Source organism: Diaphorina citri, unplaced genomic scaffold (genome assembly GCF_000475195.1).
Source record: "Diaphorina citri unplaced genomic scaffold, Diaci psyllid genome assembly version 1.1 scaffold30, whole genome shotgun sequence".
Classification (NCBI taxonomy): Eukaryota; Metazoa; Arthropoda; class Insecta; order Hemiptera; family Psyllidae; genus Diaphorina; species Diaphorina citri.
Window position 1 is genome coordinate 369,027 of NW_007377468.1, and position 16,877 is coordinate 385,903.

Genomic DNA, 16,877 nt, shown 5'->3' on the forward strand with positions numbered 1-16,877 from the left:
TAGTGACAATGGGGGTGGGGGTACTGTCACCTGATCATAAATCAGCTGGTTCCTTAGATACACTAGATTAGGGACCGCTGTTCTATTTTATTTTCTATCCCTTTGCTTAACACAACCTGTCGTACATACTTAAATAGTCAATATGTTTCCTATTTTGCCTTCACTTTTTTTTTACTTTCTATTACTACAGTATAGTTTTTTTAATTAAGCAAGGTACTCAAAATTTTTGTTATACCTACCATGTTATTTAACTCATAAAATATACTAGACCTTGGTTAGACTGCGGGGGTGAAGGGACTTTTTAGTCTCATTCGAGCAGAATAAGCAAGGTATATTCTATTCTATTCTATTTCATTTCTGTCCCCAGTCTATGTACGAGCTCCATTCTGGACTCGGTGGATAACTATGCTGTTCTCAATCTGGACATAGCCTGGTCCTACCTATGTCTGGAGAGTGTCACTCAGCTGCCCGAGGGCGAGGATAGACTGCGCAAGTGTGAACGAAGCTTCCACAAGAGCTACGGACCCAACTTGGAGCGACTGATGACTATCAAGGGTAAGTTGATGAAATAAATAGCTCATCCCTCCGTGGCCGAGTGGGTATCATACTTGGTCCGGGTTCGATTCCCGGCGGGGCCGAGGTTTTTTTCGACTCTGTGCTTGGAGTTCGGGGTGCACTTGAGTAGCTACTTTAATCGAGTAGCGACCAGTGGCGGCATTACCAGTGTAAAAAGATTATTGAAACATGGAAATTGATTGCAAAGGAACTTTCTATTACTACAGTATAGTTTTTTTAATTAAGCAAGGTACTCAAAAATTTTGTTATACCTACCATGTCATTTAACTCATAAAATATACTAGACCTTGGTTAGACTGCGGGGGTGAAGGGACTTTTTAGTCTCATTCGAGCAGAATAAGCAAGGTATATTCTATTCTATTCTATTTCATTTCTGTCCCCAGTCTATGTACGAGCTCCATTCTGGACTCGGTGGATAACTATGCTGTTCTCAATCTGGACAACTTTTTAGTCTCATTCGAGCAGAATAAACAAGGTATATTCTATTCTATTCTATTTTATTTCTGTCCCCAGTCTATGTACGAGCTCCATTCTGGACTCGGTGGATAACTATGCTGTTCTCAATCTGGACATAGCCTGGTCCTACCTATGTCTGGAGAGTGTCACTCAGCTGCCCGAGGGCGAGGATAGACTGCGCAAGTGTGAACGAAGCTTCCACAAGAGCTACGGACCCAACTTGGAGCGACTGATGACCATCAAGGGTAAGTTGTTAAAATAAATAACTCATCCCTCCGTGGCCGAGTGGGTATCACACTTGGCGCTTGCACGCAGGAGGTCCGGGTTCGATTCCCGGCGGGGTCGAGGTTTTTTTTCGGCTCTGTGCTTTGAGTTCGGGGTGCACTTTAATCGAGTAGCTATTACAATTGAGTAGCTACTTTAATCGAGTAGCGACCAGTGGCGACATTACCAGTGTAAAAAGATTATTGAAACATGGAAATTGATTGCAATCCGGATTCAAACTCCGATATTTGAAGGTTCTAACCATCTCAAAGGCAAACCTCTAATCTGGATATATATTAGACATTATAAATTATACGTTACCTATATGAATAAATTCGTTATAAATTATTCGATACATTATAAATTATACGTTACCTATATGAATAAATTCGTTATAAATTATTCGATACAGGTCACACGAATCGCCAAGTGATGTTAATTCTGACACGTTATACAGCAGGATGAGCTAACTAGTAGAATAGATAGAATAGAATATACCTTGTTTATCCTGCTCGAATGAGACTAAAAAGTCCCATTACCCCAGCAGTCTAAACAAGGTCTCGTGTATTTTATGGGTTTAACATAGTAGTGTTGTGATATCCACTAAAGTTGTGAAAAAGCTCGTGTCTGGCCATACAACGGGTGAAAATGAAAATTAGCGTTATCCAATGTAGGCACATACATTCATAGAATCATGAGAAAGTGTACCTACCTACAGCTTCTCAGGTATTAGGCGGATTTCACATCTAGACTGCAACTTGTAGTATACGGCAGTTTTCATGTTGATGGCTACATAGTCTTATGGGCCTGTTCACACTCCCATAGTATGTCCTTCATCTGTTGGACAAGAATAGACACAATACTTATTTCTCAATTAGGTGTCAACACAAAATAGTTGCAATTAGTGATGGGTAAATACCCGGGTACTTATTTTTGGGGTAAATACCCTGGGTATTTACCCGGGTAAATACCCAATTCAATTAGGTATCAACACAAAATAGTTGCAATCAAAATAGAAATTGGAAAATTCTTGGTACCTATCTCTGGACATCAAACCTGGAACCTTCGGCATGGCCAGCAAGTGTGATACCACAGGACTTACTATAATAAGGTAATGGGTTAAATCAATAGTAAATATCTGTTGGTACGTGAAAAAGCGTTCATTCATATTAGGGACCCAGTTGATTTTAAGCAAGTGTGTGAGTAAAGTACCTAGTCATAAACCGTTTCAATTAGAACTTTTTATTTTCACATGTTTTTATTTTAGTGGATGTAGGTACGTACTTACCTACCTACCTACCCACCTAAGTATCTACCTATCACTAAAATACTGTGATTATGTAGGTAACAGAAAAAGTCCTGTGAATACCTACTAAGGACGAAGAAGTAGAAGAACAAACATGGAATTTCCACCAAAATACTTATTTCTAATGTTATGGAGCATGCCCATTGTAAGCCTAGAATCCACACAACTCAGAAACTCTGTCAACATAAGTGAAGCTGACAAAGAGACCGGTAGCCCCAAATCATTTCATGTATGGTCAGAGGCAGTCAATGATCGTGACAAAGCTCCATCAGGACTACTTGACTATCCAGCAGATAAAATCACTGAAATTCAACACTTCAAATCAATGTTAAGTACAGAATCAAACATCTCTGACATGGAATTTTATGATACCAACATAATTCCTCAGTATCCCGTAGATCTGGACCTGGGGGATTTTGATGACTTGTCCCACAGTGTGCAAGCCATATTCAATGACTCATTTATTTTCACATGTTTCTATTTTGGTGGATGTAGGTACGTACCTACCTACCTACCCACCCACCTAAGTGCCTATCACTAAAATACTGTGATTATGTAGGTAACAGAAAAAGTCCTGTGAATACCTACTAAGGACGAAGAAGTAGAAGAGCAAACATGGAATTTCCATCAAAATGCTTATTTCTAATGTTATGGAGCATGCCCATTGTAAGCCTAGAATCCACACAACTCAGAAACTCTGTCAACATAAGTGAAGCTGACAAATTCCCAATTCTATTGGATCTTCAACAAAGAGCACTGACCAAGTTAAAACAGAAGGAAACTTTCCTCGCAACAGGGATTGCTGAATTGAAAATCAGAATATCGGGAAAAACCTCACAAGTTTTGAATGAGAAAATTAGTTTGACGAGTCCTACAGAGGAGTTGCAGGCCGTTATTGCTGAAAAACTTGATGTGGTTCCTTCCAGGTTTGTGTATTTCTACATACTAACCTACTCAATTGTCATATAAATTCTGAAAGCATTCTGATAACAAGTGGTATTTAGATAAGTCAAGATGTATTTTCATAGATTTTGACTGTCAAATTTGGACTTGTAGTCCCTATATCTCAACAGTTTAATTTCATCAGTAAATGGTTTCTTCAAATTAAATTGATCCCTAGGACAAGGAAAACCTAGACCCTTGACAAATGTACTGTGCCTGAAGGCATGTGATGTGTTCCAATCCACTCAACCTCAATATTGCACCACTTTATTTTTTACAATCATTTCAATACGGTTCCCTACTTGTGGTTTTCAGAATTAAGCTGATAAGCAAAGGCAGTGTATTAAACAAGACAGGACTTCTGGCTGATCAAGGTGTTAAAAATGGATCAGTTCTCATGGCTGTGATTCTGAGTGAAGATCAAAATGAAGTACAGGTAAAAGCTATTGACAGAAAATGTATGTATGTTGCAAATGTCGGGGTCTTTGACCATTAGGTCATTTTTCCTCTAGCATCCCAATATTTCCGTACGATGTCATTGCTGTAGGTAGAGGTGGTATAATTTTCATTCTATTCAAATGGTAACTAAGTAGGTATACAGGATAAATTACCTGTGATCTTGTAGGTAGGTATCTGATGTAGATACATATGTTGGTTGAATACTTTTGAGAGAAACTAAATTGAAGGTAGTTCATTACAAATTCTTCTAATGATATTTGACAGCACACACATAACAGTATAGCGGAGCTATACTAGTAATGAAAGTATTGTAATCGGTCCAAATTTTCAAAATCGGGAAATGGTTGGAAATATCCGTTTTGGGATCCCCTGATGTCAAAAAAGTGATTTTTTACTTTCTATTAAGTACTACAGTATAGCGAGCTATACTAGTAATGAAAGTATTGCAATCGGTCCAAAATTCCAAATTTTGAAATTTTTCAAAATCGGAAAATCGGGAAAATGGTTGGAAATCGAATGATGATGATGATGAACAGGTTTTTGTATAGCGGTCACATGTAACTGCACAATATCCACTTCAGCTGGGGCTTGATGAACATAGAGTTTTGAAATTTTTCAAAATCGGAAAATGGTTGGAAATCGAAATATCCGTTTTTTTACGTTGAAATTTCAAATTTTAAATTTGGCGGTTCGTAATCTAGGCGTATTTTCAAGGAGGTACCGGATCAGTGGACATGTGACGAAATGCGGCCTAATTTTAATCGAAATTGATCGAAAGGGATTTGAATTTTAATTTACAATAAAATTTTATATACCTATCTGAGATAGGAACTTGGTGCAACTCAGGTTTATTAGTTTTAGCCCACTTCTTTTTAGCTTCCTTCTTTTCCTTGATTTTGTCTTTTACTTCCTGATTCCACCACCAAGTCTCTTATTTATCCTCCGGTCTTCCTTTTCCCGATGTCATTCCCAGAACACTTTCTCCAACGTTCAGGATAACAGTCTTATAACTGGACCACAGATCTTGACATCCTACGTGTACGAGGGTCGTTTGATAAGTTCGTGGACTCGGATACTTCTTCTTGCTATGAAGCCCAAATCTAGGTGCCACTGCAAAGTATGTCTTGTTTTAGGAAGGTACACCAAGTTTCATTACATTCCTATTTAAGCCTTTGATTCACAGCTATCGATTGATGACGAGTTTGATAGGCTTTTTATAATGGATAATTCTAAGGTGCAGGTGCAGGCAGTGATTATTTTTTTCTTTTTTCGAGGGCAAACCAGGAGTGGAAAAAACCCCTGACTACATCCGGTATCGAAATTTGAATCTAATGGGGGTTTTATTTTGATTCCCGTTCAACACCCTAAATCAGGGGAAACCCAATAATCTATGGTTCTTCCATTCTAAGTCACCTTAAACTTGTTGCACCTTATCACTTTTTTTCCAGTCATTGTTATTAAAACATAATTTTACTTCCAGAATGCTGCAGACAGACAGAAGGACCTACAGACCACATTCTCTGACATTGACCTGTTGACCAATGGTGACAGCCCAGTGGACACCTCCTACGTTCAGGTTTGTAACACCACTGTCTGTGTTGTAGCATGCCCGACCCATAGTATGTCCTTCATCTGTAGGACAAGAATAGACACAATACTTATTTCTCAATTAGGTGTCAACACAAAATAGTTGCAATCAAAATAGAAACTGGAAAATTCTTGGTACCTCACTTCTTTAAGATGTTGCCTTCTAGGTAAGATGAAGTCTATCTGATGACTACATATTCTGTCACCACTCTTATAAGTTATGAGCTGATTATCCTCCTTCTTGAAGAATGTGTTTAAGATTGCCATATCCGTGGCCAATGGAAAGTCTTTTATCCGGTCTCCTTCTTCATTACTATTTCCCACCCCCCAAACACCTCTGATTCTCGCTGTCACTTCCGTGTTACCACGTCCGATGTGTCCATTCAGATCACCAGCCATCAGGAATATTCTCTCATCATCAGGTATACTTGAAACTACTTCTTCCACTTCTCTCCAGAATACATCCTTCTCTTCGTCTTCACATCCAGCCTGAGGTGCATACCTACACGCTCAAGATATTCAACTCTATATCATCCAGTTGTATCTTCATACTCATGACACGATCGCTCTTCCTATTCACACACGTTACTTTTGTCTTCCATTCACTATCCAAGATGATGCCGACTCCATTTTCTTCCTTTATCATTGCTCCCACTGTAGAATGATTTGAATCCGTCTCCGAGTTCTTTCGCTTTATTTCCTTTCCATCTTCTTTCCTTTGTAGTCTTCTGCACTTTCTTTCTAGATATCATGAAAGAGGTGTCGATGACAAGAAGTGTGTGCTGCGGTGCTACAGATTCTCCATTGATTACTTTACAATTTCTCACTTCTTTAAGATGTTGCCTTCTAGCTAAGATGAAGTCTATCTGACTACATCCGTCACCACTCTTATAAGTTATGATATGCTGGATTGCACACCCCTCACCCTCAAGCTAGTTTCACGGAAGCATAAAATACAGACATTAGAGAGATTTCGCATCGCGTGTTTTTGGGCATCGGGTACGATGTTCGACGAGTTTTGATTTCTGCGCATGACACACATTTTGGGGTTTTGAACACGGGGATCGGAGTTACGATGTTTTGGCTTGAAAACAAACATTAAAATACAAACATTAAAATACGCCTAAACTCAAGATAGGTTTGACAACAGTGTATAGTTTGAAATTTTTGTTTATCATTTTGTTTTTGTTTTGTTCTTTGTTCAAATTTTTCTTATCACTTCTTTTAACCTACTTGAGCTCCTTGCTTTTAACTTACTTTTTCGCTTTACGTTTTTTTCCATTTTCTCTTCTGTTTAGCTCTTTTGACCACCAATACACCTACACAATGAGTGACGAAATTTTAGATCCTATTCTGATTCAAGTTCGCGAAAAATTGAACAAAGATTCCATCAAGTTGTGGCTGTCTCCGTACTTATCCAGTGATGCAACTCCTGATACTACTGCTCTCCAGGTAAGTAAACTCTTCAATGACCTCATGATTCGTATAAGCATTACTTACCAAGCGCGGTAATTATGCAGAAGTCACGTCCATGGAAAAGAAAAGCTCCTTTTTGTATTCAACCTAACCCTATAATAACACTAATCAAAACTCCTTCGGGTAAGTAAACTCTTCAATAACCTCATGATTCGTATAAGCATTACCAAGCGCGGTAATTATGCAGAAGTCACGTCCATGGAAAAGAAAAGCTCCTTTTTGTATTTAACCTAACCCTATAGTAACACTAATCACTGCTCTAATTGTGAAAACTCCTTGCATTTAACCCAACTACTGGTCACTGCTCATTTGTGCCAGTTCCTTTGGTAGCAATATTCTATGGACGTGACTTCTGCACAAGTACCGCAAGTGCTAGTCATAACAGGCGTAAAAATATAGATGATGAGATGAAGATCGTACAAGCTTAAACTCATCCCTTGGGGCAGTGGCCCCTACACCAAAGCCTCAGATTGGGCTTTTTGTGTATGGAGCTAAACCTATAGTCATGAAACTGGGAACTTGCTTTAAATACTACCTACATCACATCAAAAATCTCAAGTATTCTCTTGAGCACTAGTCCCAGTGGGAAATGAACAACAAAATCACTAGTTGTGCATGTGTAAGCTAGTAGAATAGAATAGAATATACCTTGTTTATCCTGCTCGAATGAGACTAAAAAGTCCCTTTACCCCAGCAGTCTAAACAAGGTCTCGTGTATTTTATGGGTTTAACATAGTAGTGTTGTGATATCCACTAAAGTTGTGAAAAATCTCTGCTTTACCACAAAGAATTTGATTTGATTTGATTTGAGTGAGTTGAAAGTGTAAGGTTAACATTTAGAACTTACTTCTAGTGTTTATTTCTATTTCTAGGTTCTAACCAACCTCAGTGGTGCAGTGGTTAGGACGGTGGACTTTGAATCTGGAGGTTGCTAGTTCGAGTCCAGGTCAAGCTATAAAATTTAGCGTAGTATATTAAGCGGGGAACAACATTTGTGAAAAGCGTTTATGCTTAACACAATTAAAATTTCTATTCCAGGTTCTACTGGTAACGAGCAAGCGTTATTCATGCGGCTTCATCTACTCCAAGGCATAGTGGCATATCATCAAAGCAAAATACCTGAATGTATTGCATTACTAGACAGAGCTGAGAGTGAGCTGAAAGCACTCAAGATTGATGATACAAGTCTGAGTACTTTAATTGAATTGGGTAAGCGCGCTTGCATAGTAGCGCTACCTAACGGACGAAAAAAACAACTGCGTAAAGTCTGACGTCATACATAATAGAACTCTTTCATTAGAAATAGAACGGAAAATAAACATTGAATTTTCGACCTTTTACAGTTATTTTTTCGGAGTTTTGACCTCAGATTTGGATTTTTCCCAACTTTTTGCGCTTGCATAGTAGCGCTACCTAACGGACGAAAAAAACAACTGCGTAATGTCTGACGTGACACATAATAGAACTCTTTCATTAGAACGGAAAATAAACATTGAATTTTCGACCTTTTACAGTTATTTTTTCGGAGTTTTGACCTCAGATTTGGATTTTTCCCAACTTGGAAATATGGCACCTTCAAAAATTTCCCGCTCCGACTAAGGTAGCAAAGTGGTCCTAAAACTACAGGGTTATCAGACTTATAACCTCACAAGCATTGTCACTATAAGGTTATAAGCTTTTCAAGTATTGCTTCAACAGACTCGTAGGTCTTAATATTTCACTGCTAATATGTAGGATTATGTAGGATATAAGATTTGAGATTAATGATGGGATTACGACTGTTTGAATTTGTCAAAAGTGACAATAATCACAGTAAACGGACAATAAACATTGAATTTTCGACCTTTTACAGTTATTTTTTCGGAGTTTTGACCTCAGATTTGGATTTTTCCCAACTTTTTACATAGGGAATCGACCGTTTATTTATATTTTTTTCCCAATTGCAACTGCTCCATTGGGCATCATTATGCAGAAAAGAACCATCCATAAGGGAAATTGCCCTATGGATGGTTCTTTTCTGCTTGTACTGAACATGAGCTGAGCCGCCCTTTCAAAGAAATTTCTTCTCACTGAATTAGAAAATGAAAACCGATTTTTACTTTCTATTACTACAGTATAGCGGAGCTATACTAGTAATGAAAGTATTGCAATCGGTCCAAATTTTCAAAATCGGGAAATGGGTGGAAATATCCGTTTTGGGGTCCCCTGATTCCAAAAAAGTGGTTTTTAGCCCATGGTCTGTACGTAACGTACGTACGTACGTACGTACGTACTACAGGTTGAAATGGGAAAAAGTAGGAAGTTGTGAACAAAATATCTCAAGAACGGTTTATCGTATACCCACCCAGTGGGTATTTACCCACGACCCATCACTAGTTGCAATCAAAATAGAAACTGGAAAATTCTTGGTACCTATCTCTGGACATCAAACCTGGAACCTTCTGCATGGCCAGCAAGTGTAATACAGGACTTACTAAGTATAATGTCAAATTCCTAATTCTTATAATAAATTGCCTAGGTAATTTGAAGGCTGTCAGCTGTCAACAGATGTTCCATTTTGAGAACAGTATAATAGAGCAATCTTTATTAATACCTACCTATAAATTTGTTTACAATATTATTATGTAGGTATACCTAAATTTATGTGTTTACAATAAGTAATAGAGCAATCTTTATTAATACCTACCTATAAATTTGTTTACAATATTATTATGTAGGTATACCTAAATTTATGTGTTTACAATAATTAACAATGTTTGATTTTTTTACTTTCTATTACCCTTATTTTTAATTTTCATTCCAGATAGCCGATCAGTCAGGGAAGAACCTCACCCTACCGAAAGAAGAAGAGAAGTCTCTAGTGACTGCCATGGTCTTTAATTTTCATTCCAGATAGCCGATCAGTCAGGGAAGAACCTCACCCTACCGAAAGAAGAAGAGAAGTCTCTAGTGACTGCCATGGTATTGCATGAGAAGGGTAGAGCAGCATTGGAGAAGAAAGACTATGCCAGAGCTCTAACCCGACATTTGCAAACAACAACAACATATTTCGTTTAAACACCAAAAAGTACTTTGTTCAAAGTACACTTTTAGACAATGAGCTCAACTATCCAATATGTAGTTTACTGGAACTATAGAATTCAGCAAAAATGGTTGAAAAGCCAATTTGCAAATGATTGAAACTCTCTGGTCCTAGAATAGTATACGATTTTGTTACTTTTAGAAATAATATATTATATTTTATTTTTATACTGTGTTTTTAAAATCAGAGTTTTATTTTTACAAATGATACACCATACTGTCGGCAACAATATATTGTTCCGATATATTATACAATACGAAAGGATAAAGCAATGTTACATCCAGGAAGACAGGCAAGTTAAATTGTGTTTGGAAACGCATGATTACTGATTAAAGCATTGTCTTCGAAGCGTTAATGGTGACTGTTTCTTAACAATAATCTTGGTATGTCTTATACTTTCTTACACCGATGTCGTTCCCCGAATAATATACCGCTATAAATTTATTGACGACTTGGACTCGAACCACCAACCTCCAGATCCGAAGTCCACCGCGCTAACCACTACACCACTGAGGTTGGTGTAACTATGGAATAGCTTCTGTGGTTGTGGGTAAGCTCTGGCAGCCAGGTTGTCGAAGTAAAAAATTCACATCTCCTTGGTGGAACCTCTACGGAGGTCCGATAATGAAATACAGAAGAAAAAAAAAAAAAAACTTTAACCCCTCCAGGAACACACTGCTTTTGCAAGCCCGCCTCTAAGGGTTAATCCAGGTTCAAGCTCCGATATTTGAAGGTTCTAACCATCTCAAAGGCAAACCTCTAATCTGGATATATTAGACATTATAAATTATACGTTACCCATATTAATAAATTCGTTATAAATTATTCGATACAGGTCACACGAATCGCCAAGTGATGTTAATTCTGACACGTTATACAGCAGGATGAGCTAAAGTTCAAGACCAAATGTCTGGCAATACAACGGGTGAAAATGAAAATTAGCATTATCCAATGTAGGCACATACATTCATACCTACCTACAGCTTCTCAGGTATTATTGAGTGAAATATGAGAAATGTTACTGGGAGGTGGTACTGATTTATTAAAATTATCAGGAGTATTCTTGGTACCTATCTCTGGACATCAAACCTGGAACCTTCGGCATGGCCAGCAAGTGTAATACCACAGGACTTACTAAGTATAATGTCAAATTCCTAATTCTTATAATAAATTGCCTAGGTAATTTGAAGGCTGTCAGCTGTCAACAGATGTTTACTATAATGTCCAATTCCTAATTCTTATAATAAATTGCCTAGGTGATTTGAAGGCTGTCAGCTGTCAACAGATGTTCCATTTTGAGAACAGTATAATAGAGCAATCTTTATTGATACCTATGAATTTGTTTACAATATTAATATGTATACCTAAATTTATGTGTTTACATTAATTAACAATGTTTTTTTTTTTTTTTTTTTTTTTTTTTTTTTTTTTTTTCATACTTTTTTTTTTAAAAATATAATTCATTTTTCTTGTTTCCCGCCAGGTGTCAGCACTTGGTTTTGATTTAAGGATGGCAACGTTTGCTCTCAAGAAGAATAACTTCAACGTGCAGAAAACTATAGAAGAGCTGCTTGGCTGTAATGGAATCCTGGAGGGTGTCAATTGTAAGTACTCCAAACACTCTTATTTCCCAGCTATAAGTACTCGTATTTTCACCCCTGGCTCGTTTTTGCTTCCTGACACTCAGATAAACACTGCATCTAAATCGAAGGGGGGACAGTTATTTCATAGCAATGAAACAACTGCTATATTAGATTCGTGTGGTCTGTGTTGTAGCAAGCCCATCCCGTAGTATGCCTATCTATTTATAAGTACTCGTATTTTCACCCCTGGGCCCTGGCTCGTTTTTGCTTTCAGACACTCAGATAAACACTGCATTTAAATCGAAGGGCGGACAGTTATTTCATAGCAATGAAACAACTGCTATATTAGATTCGTGTGGTCTGTGTTGTAGCAAGCCCATCCCGTAGTATGCCTATCATCAGATGGGTGAGGAGGAACAATACTTTCTATTTAGGTGCTGGGTCAACACGAGAACACCAGAAAGTAACCTTTTGAAATATTTGCAATCGAAAAACAGGAATCATTGTGTCTTCTCGCCCATCTGATGAGAGACATACTACGGGATTGGTGTGCTACGACACAGACCACACGACCCATCAGATGGGTGATGAGGAACACCTTTTGAAATATTTGCAATCATTGTGTCTCGAAATCGAAAAACAGGAATCATTGTGTCTTCTCGCCCATCTGATGAGAGACATACTGCGGGATTGGTGTGCTACGACACAGACCACACGAGTCTAATATAGCAGTTGTTTTATTGGATTGAAAGAAGAAGAAGAAGAAGAAGAAGAAGACTTGTTGCTGAAAAACTTGATGTGGTTCCTTCCAGGTTTGTGTATTTCTACATACTGACCTACCCAATTGTCATATAAATTCTGAAAGCATTCTGATAACAAGTGGTATTTAGATAAGTCAAGATGTATTTTGATAGATTTTGACTGTCAAATTAGGACTTGTAGTCCCTATATCTCAACAGTTTAATTTCATCAGTAAATGGTTTCTTCAAATAAGAAGAAGAAGAAGAAGGAAGAATAAAAAGAAGAGAAGGAGAATGAGGAATGAAAGCTATTTACTATCCTTAAACTTTTTTGTTGAAGAATAAAAAGAAGAGAAGGAGAATGAGGAATGAAAGCTATTTACTATCCTTAAACTTTTTTGTTTCAGAAGAATAAAAAGAAGAGAAGGAGAATGAGGAATGAAAGCTATTTACTATCCTTAAACTTTTTTGTTTCAATTTCCAGTGGATGAAATATCTGCACACCTACCCAACTCACTACAGGTTAAACAACAAGACGAAGCCCTGGCTCGACTGACAGATGAAATCCACGATTCCACTAGTAAAGATTACTATGATTTGGATTTTGATCTGGAGGAAATGTTCCTTGCCAAGTACAGAAGTCTGCTGTCTTCCCGCCAATAACGGTAGTGCTGCGTCCCGCCAAGTCATACTGTGTGTGTTCTTAGTCCTAAGGTATTTGAATCCTTTGATATTAATAATAATAAGCCAGAGCTCTGGTATTCCTACTGGAGGCTGATAATCGATTCAAGTATGTGAAATATTAGGCTAAGGGACATTAAACATTGTCTGGCTGGGGGACATTAATGGAGCAGTTGCAAATGGGTAAAAATTATAAATAAATGGTCGATTCTTTGATATTATGATTTAACCTTTAGATTTTAAGAAGGGAGGAACACTTGAATCGTAACCACCAAAGCAAATTCAAAAGATTGAGACAAGAAGTGTACAGTGGGCAAAGAGTAGAGATTTGTATAAGCTTAACCCATCTTTTTGGGGTGTTTGCCCCTCCCTACACCTGAGCTCTGACAAACTGAAAATTTTGTTACGTATTTTCCCTTTTGTTAGATTTCGTTTAAACACCAACAAGTACTTTGTTCAAAGTACACTTTTAGACAATGAGCTCAATCATCCAATATGTAGTTTACTGGAACGATAGAATTCAGCAAAATGGTTGAAAAGCCAATTTGCAAATGATTGAAACTCTCTGGTCCTAGAATAGTTTACGATTTTGTTACTTTTACAAATAATATATTATATTTTATTTTTATACTGTGTTTTTAAAATCAGAGTTTTGTTTTTACAAATGATACACCATACTGTCGGCAACAATATATTGTTCCGATATATTATACAATACGAAAGGATAAAGCAATGTTACATCCAGGAAGACAGGCAAGTTAAATTGTGTTTGGAAACGCATGATTACTGATTAAAGCATTGTCTTCGAAGTGTTAATGGTGACTGTTTCTTAACAATAATCTTGGTATGTCTTATACTTTCTTACACCGATGTCGTTCCCCGAATAATATACCGCTATAAATTTATTGACGACTTGGACTCGAACCACCAACCTCCAGATCCGAAGTCCACCGCGCTAACCACTACACCACTGAGGTTGGTGTAACTATGGAATAGCTTCTGTGGTTGTGGGTAAGCTCTGGCAGCCAGGTTGTCGAAGTAAAAAATTCACATCTCCTTGGTGGAACCTCTATGGAGGTCCGATAATAAAATACAGCATATTTTTCAAGAATCAGATATTCTTTTTCATAAGGGATAATAACAGGTACCATCCAAACAATTATTTCAAAGGATACAAATGATGAAAAAAGAACCGAGAAAAGTGAGAGAAAAAGAAGCAAAAGCGATATTTATCTCTGTGAAATGTACAACACATGAAACTCAACAGATGGTGCATGCCATTGGAATTCAACATGTTTTGCAACAACTGGAGGGAGGAGACGTAATAAATATACAATAAAAATGTGTTATAACAATAAAAATCTTTTATTATTCAAATTAAGAAGAACTTTTCCCGAAGACCTTATGGCGGCTTTTGAGTGTCACATATAAGAAATCACTCAAGTTTTAGGAGAATAGAAACGAGATGGAAGAGCTGAAGACGGTGACAATTGGCTGAAAACTGACACACTTCAATACAATTAAGGTCAATACACACTTCAAAGTTCAAAGTGTCACATAATCACCTGCCTATCAAATCCAAAAAACCGTAACCCTATTCAAGGTCTAACATATCTACCCTCGCATCAACTTCGTCAATACTCGGAGACTCTCGAGAATCCCTGATCCAAGATTTTCTTCACGCTTCTCTCGTGGGCATCTTTCAGTAGCAAAGGTTCAGAGCCAATGTCGAGGCGACATCACATTGCTTCTAATCAAAGGTGGTATCTTGTACTATTATCTTATCGTAAGTAATTACTACAGTTATCATCATCTACCACGGATCCCCCTGTCCAACGGAAAGAGCACCGTAAGCCTCAACTCCGTAGGGTGAGTTCCTTCTAGCTCTTACGCATTCCCATTCTGCCCACGTTCGAATCGTGAGCCCCTTATTGTTTTAAAGCCACAGTAAACTTTATAGACCCGATATAATCCAAATATCGTCTATCTATCATACAACCTATCATTCCCCTTTATCTCAAACTATCAGTCAAACCCCGTGTATCGGACGATACACACAGTACGTAGTAAGTCAAAGGGATAACAGACGTTACTCCCAAGAGTGTACATAGTCACTCTCAAAGTTAGACGGAAGGTCTAACCGGCCGGTGTCAAAAGGCTACACCTATCAACAGGCTCTGGCCTGGCACCGCCACCAGTTTATTATAAACATACTTACCTATACGTACTTCACCTAATTATCCAAATCAAACTAGTCTATATCCATATTCATATTACCTACATAATCCGTTACCCCTCCGTCGGGTTTATAAAATTACAAAACTCATACAAGGGACGAAAACTAACGTGAGGTAAATTCCCTCTTACGCTCTCTCCTAATTCACTCCCCTGAACGGAAGGCCTAATAAACCTTTCCAAACGGAAACCAAACTCACCTTTACCTTCGTTCAACGTCTACGTCTTCTTTGCAGAACATACACTTACCCTACTTACTCCAGGAATAAGAACCTACCCATCGAACAGTTAATTAGTTAGTCCAAGTCCAAATCCTAATTCGTTCATACCTTTCTTTCCACATACCTACCTTTACCAGTACCTACATTCTCACATTCAAACATAATAAATCTAACTCGTGCCTACCGTGTTAGCCAACCCTCGTTAATTCTCGAACTCTTAAGTTTAAGTTCATCACTTTCTTTTATCTTTTAAAAGCGTATCTGATTTATTTAAACTTTCATAATATACTTCTTTTAATAGTTGATAAGTTCAAATCATTCATCTTCGTCATTTCCATTATAGATAGCTTCCAGAGTGGGACACAGAATCTGCCTCGTCTATCTAAGCCTCGTCTAATCCACAGACGACCTCCACTGGTTTGGCTTATCAACTTTTGGTATAAAGGATGGGTTAACCCCTACTCTTTCTATATCAATTGGCACCCAAACGGGGACAACCCTTTTTTTCTTCCTTCTATATCAGCCCCTACGCCTGAGCTCTGACAGACTGAAAATTTTGTTACGCATTTTCCCTTTTGTTATATTTCGATCCTTCAGTAGAAATTAGAGAGATCCGATCAATAATAAAACAGCTTCAAAATCAGAAGAAAACTATAGCCTTGCAATGGGTCCCCGCTCATTGCGGCCTCGCAGGAAACGATAACGCCGACTATCTGGCCAAAAAAGGAACAAGCATCCCCTTTTCAATTACGCCAAAACTTCCCAAAACTTGAATCGGCAAAAAGACTAATTAAATCTAAATTCAAGATCAAACACAACAAAAGACGGCGTAACGAGGGACAAGGAAAAAAGTGGCAGCAAATACTTAACACCCATGACATCATCCCTAATCTACCGAGAAAGGCCGCTGTTGCTCATTTTCGACTGCTCACTGGGCATGACTGTTTGGCTGAACATCTCCACCGCTTTGGTCTAAAAACTTCTCCTATTTGTTCCTTATGTTCCTTAAACAGTCCTATGAACTCAGTTCACCTGAACTCCTGTCCTGCCTTGGAAGCCAGCAATGACATTGTAGGTAAATATTGGGAAGCCAGAGGTAAAATGACCTAGTAATCAAATAACCCGACATTTGCAAACAACAACAACAACAACTTAAGTTGTTGTTGTTGTTGTTTGCAAATGTCGGGTTATTTGACTACTAGGTCATTTTACCTCTGGCTTCCCAATATTTACCGTCGGGTTATTTACCTACTAGGTCATTTTACCTCT

General features: G+C 37.9%; 2 protein-coding genes across 2 annotated transcripts in view; both read left to right on the forward strand.

The window, feature by feature from the left end:
- Positions 1-14,134, forward strand: part of LOC103511182 (NEDD8 ultimate buster 1) — a 23,104-nt gene extending 8,970 nt beyond the window's left edge. Inside the window, exons 5-7 of the mRNA XM_026825007.1 lie at positions 11,632-11,752; positions 12,956-13,206; positions 13,366-14,134. Of these exons, the coding sequence (XP_026680808.1) occupies positions 11,632-11,752; positions 12,956-13,134 (300 nt within the window). The 3' untranslated portion in view covers positions 13,135-13,206; positions 13,366-14,134. The remainder of the gene's footprint in view (positions 1-11,631; positions 11,753-12,955; positions 13,207-13,365) is intronic.
- LOC103511193 overlaps positions 13,074-16,877 on the forward strand; it is an 86,006-nt gene continuing 82,202 nt past the window's right edge. The window contains exon 1 of the mRNA XM_026825014.1: positions 13,074-13,185. The gene's annotated coding sequence lies outside the window, so the exon portion shown is untranslated. The remainder of the gene's footprint in view (positions 13,186-16,877) is intronic.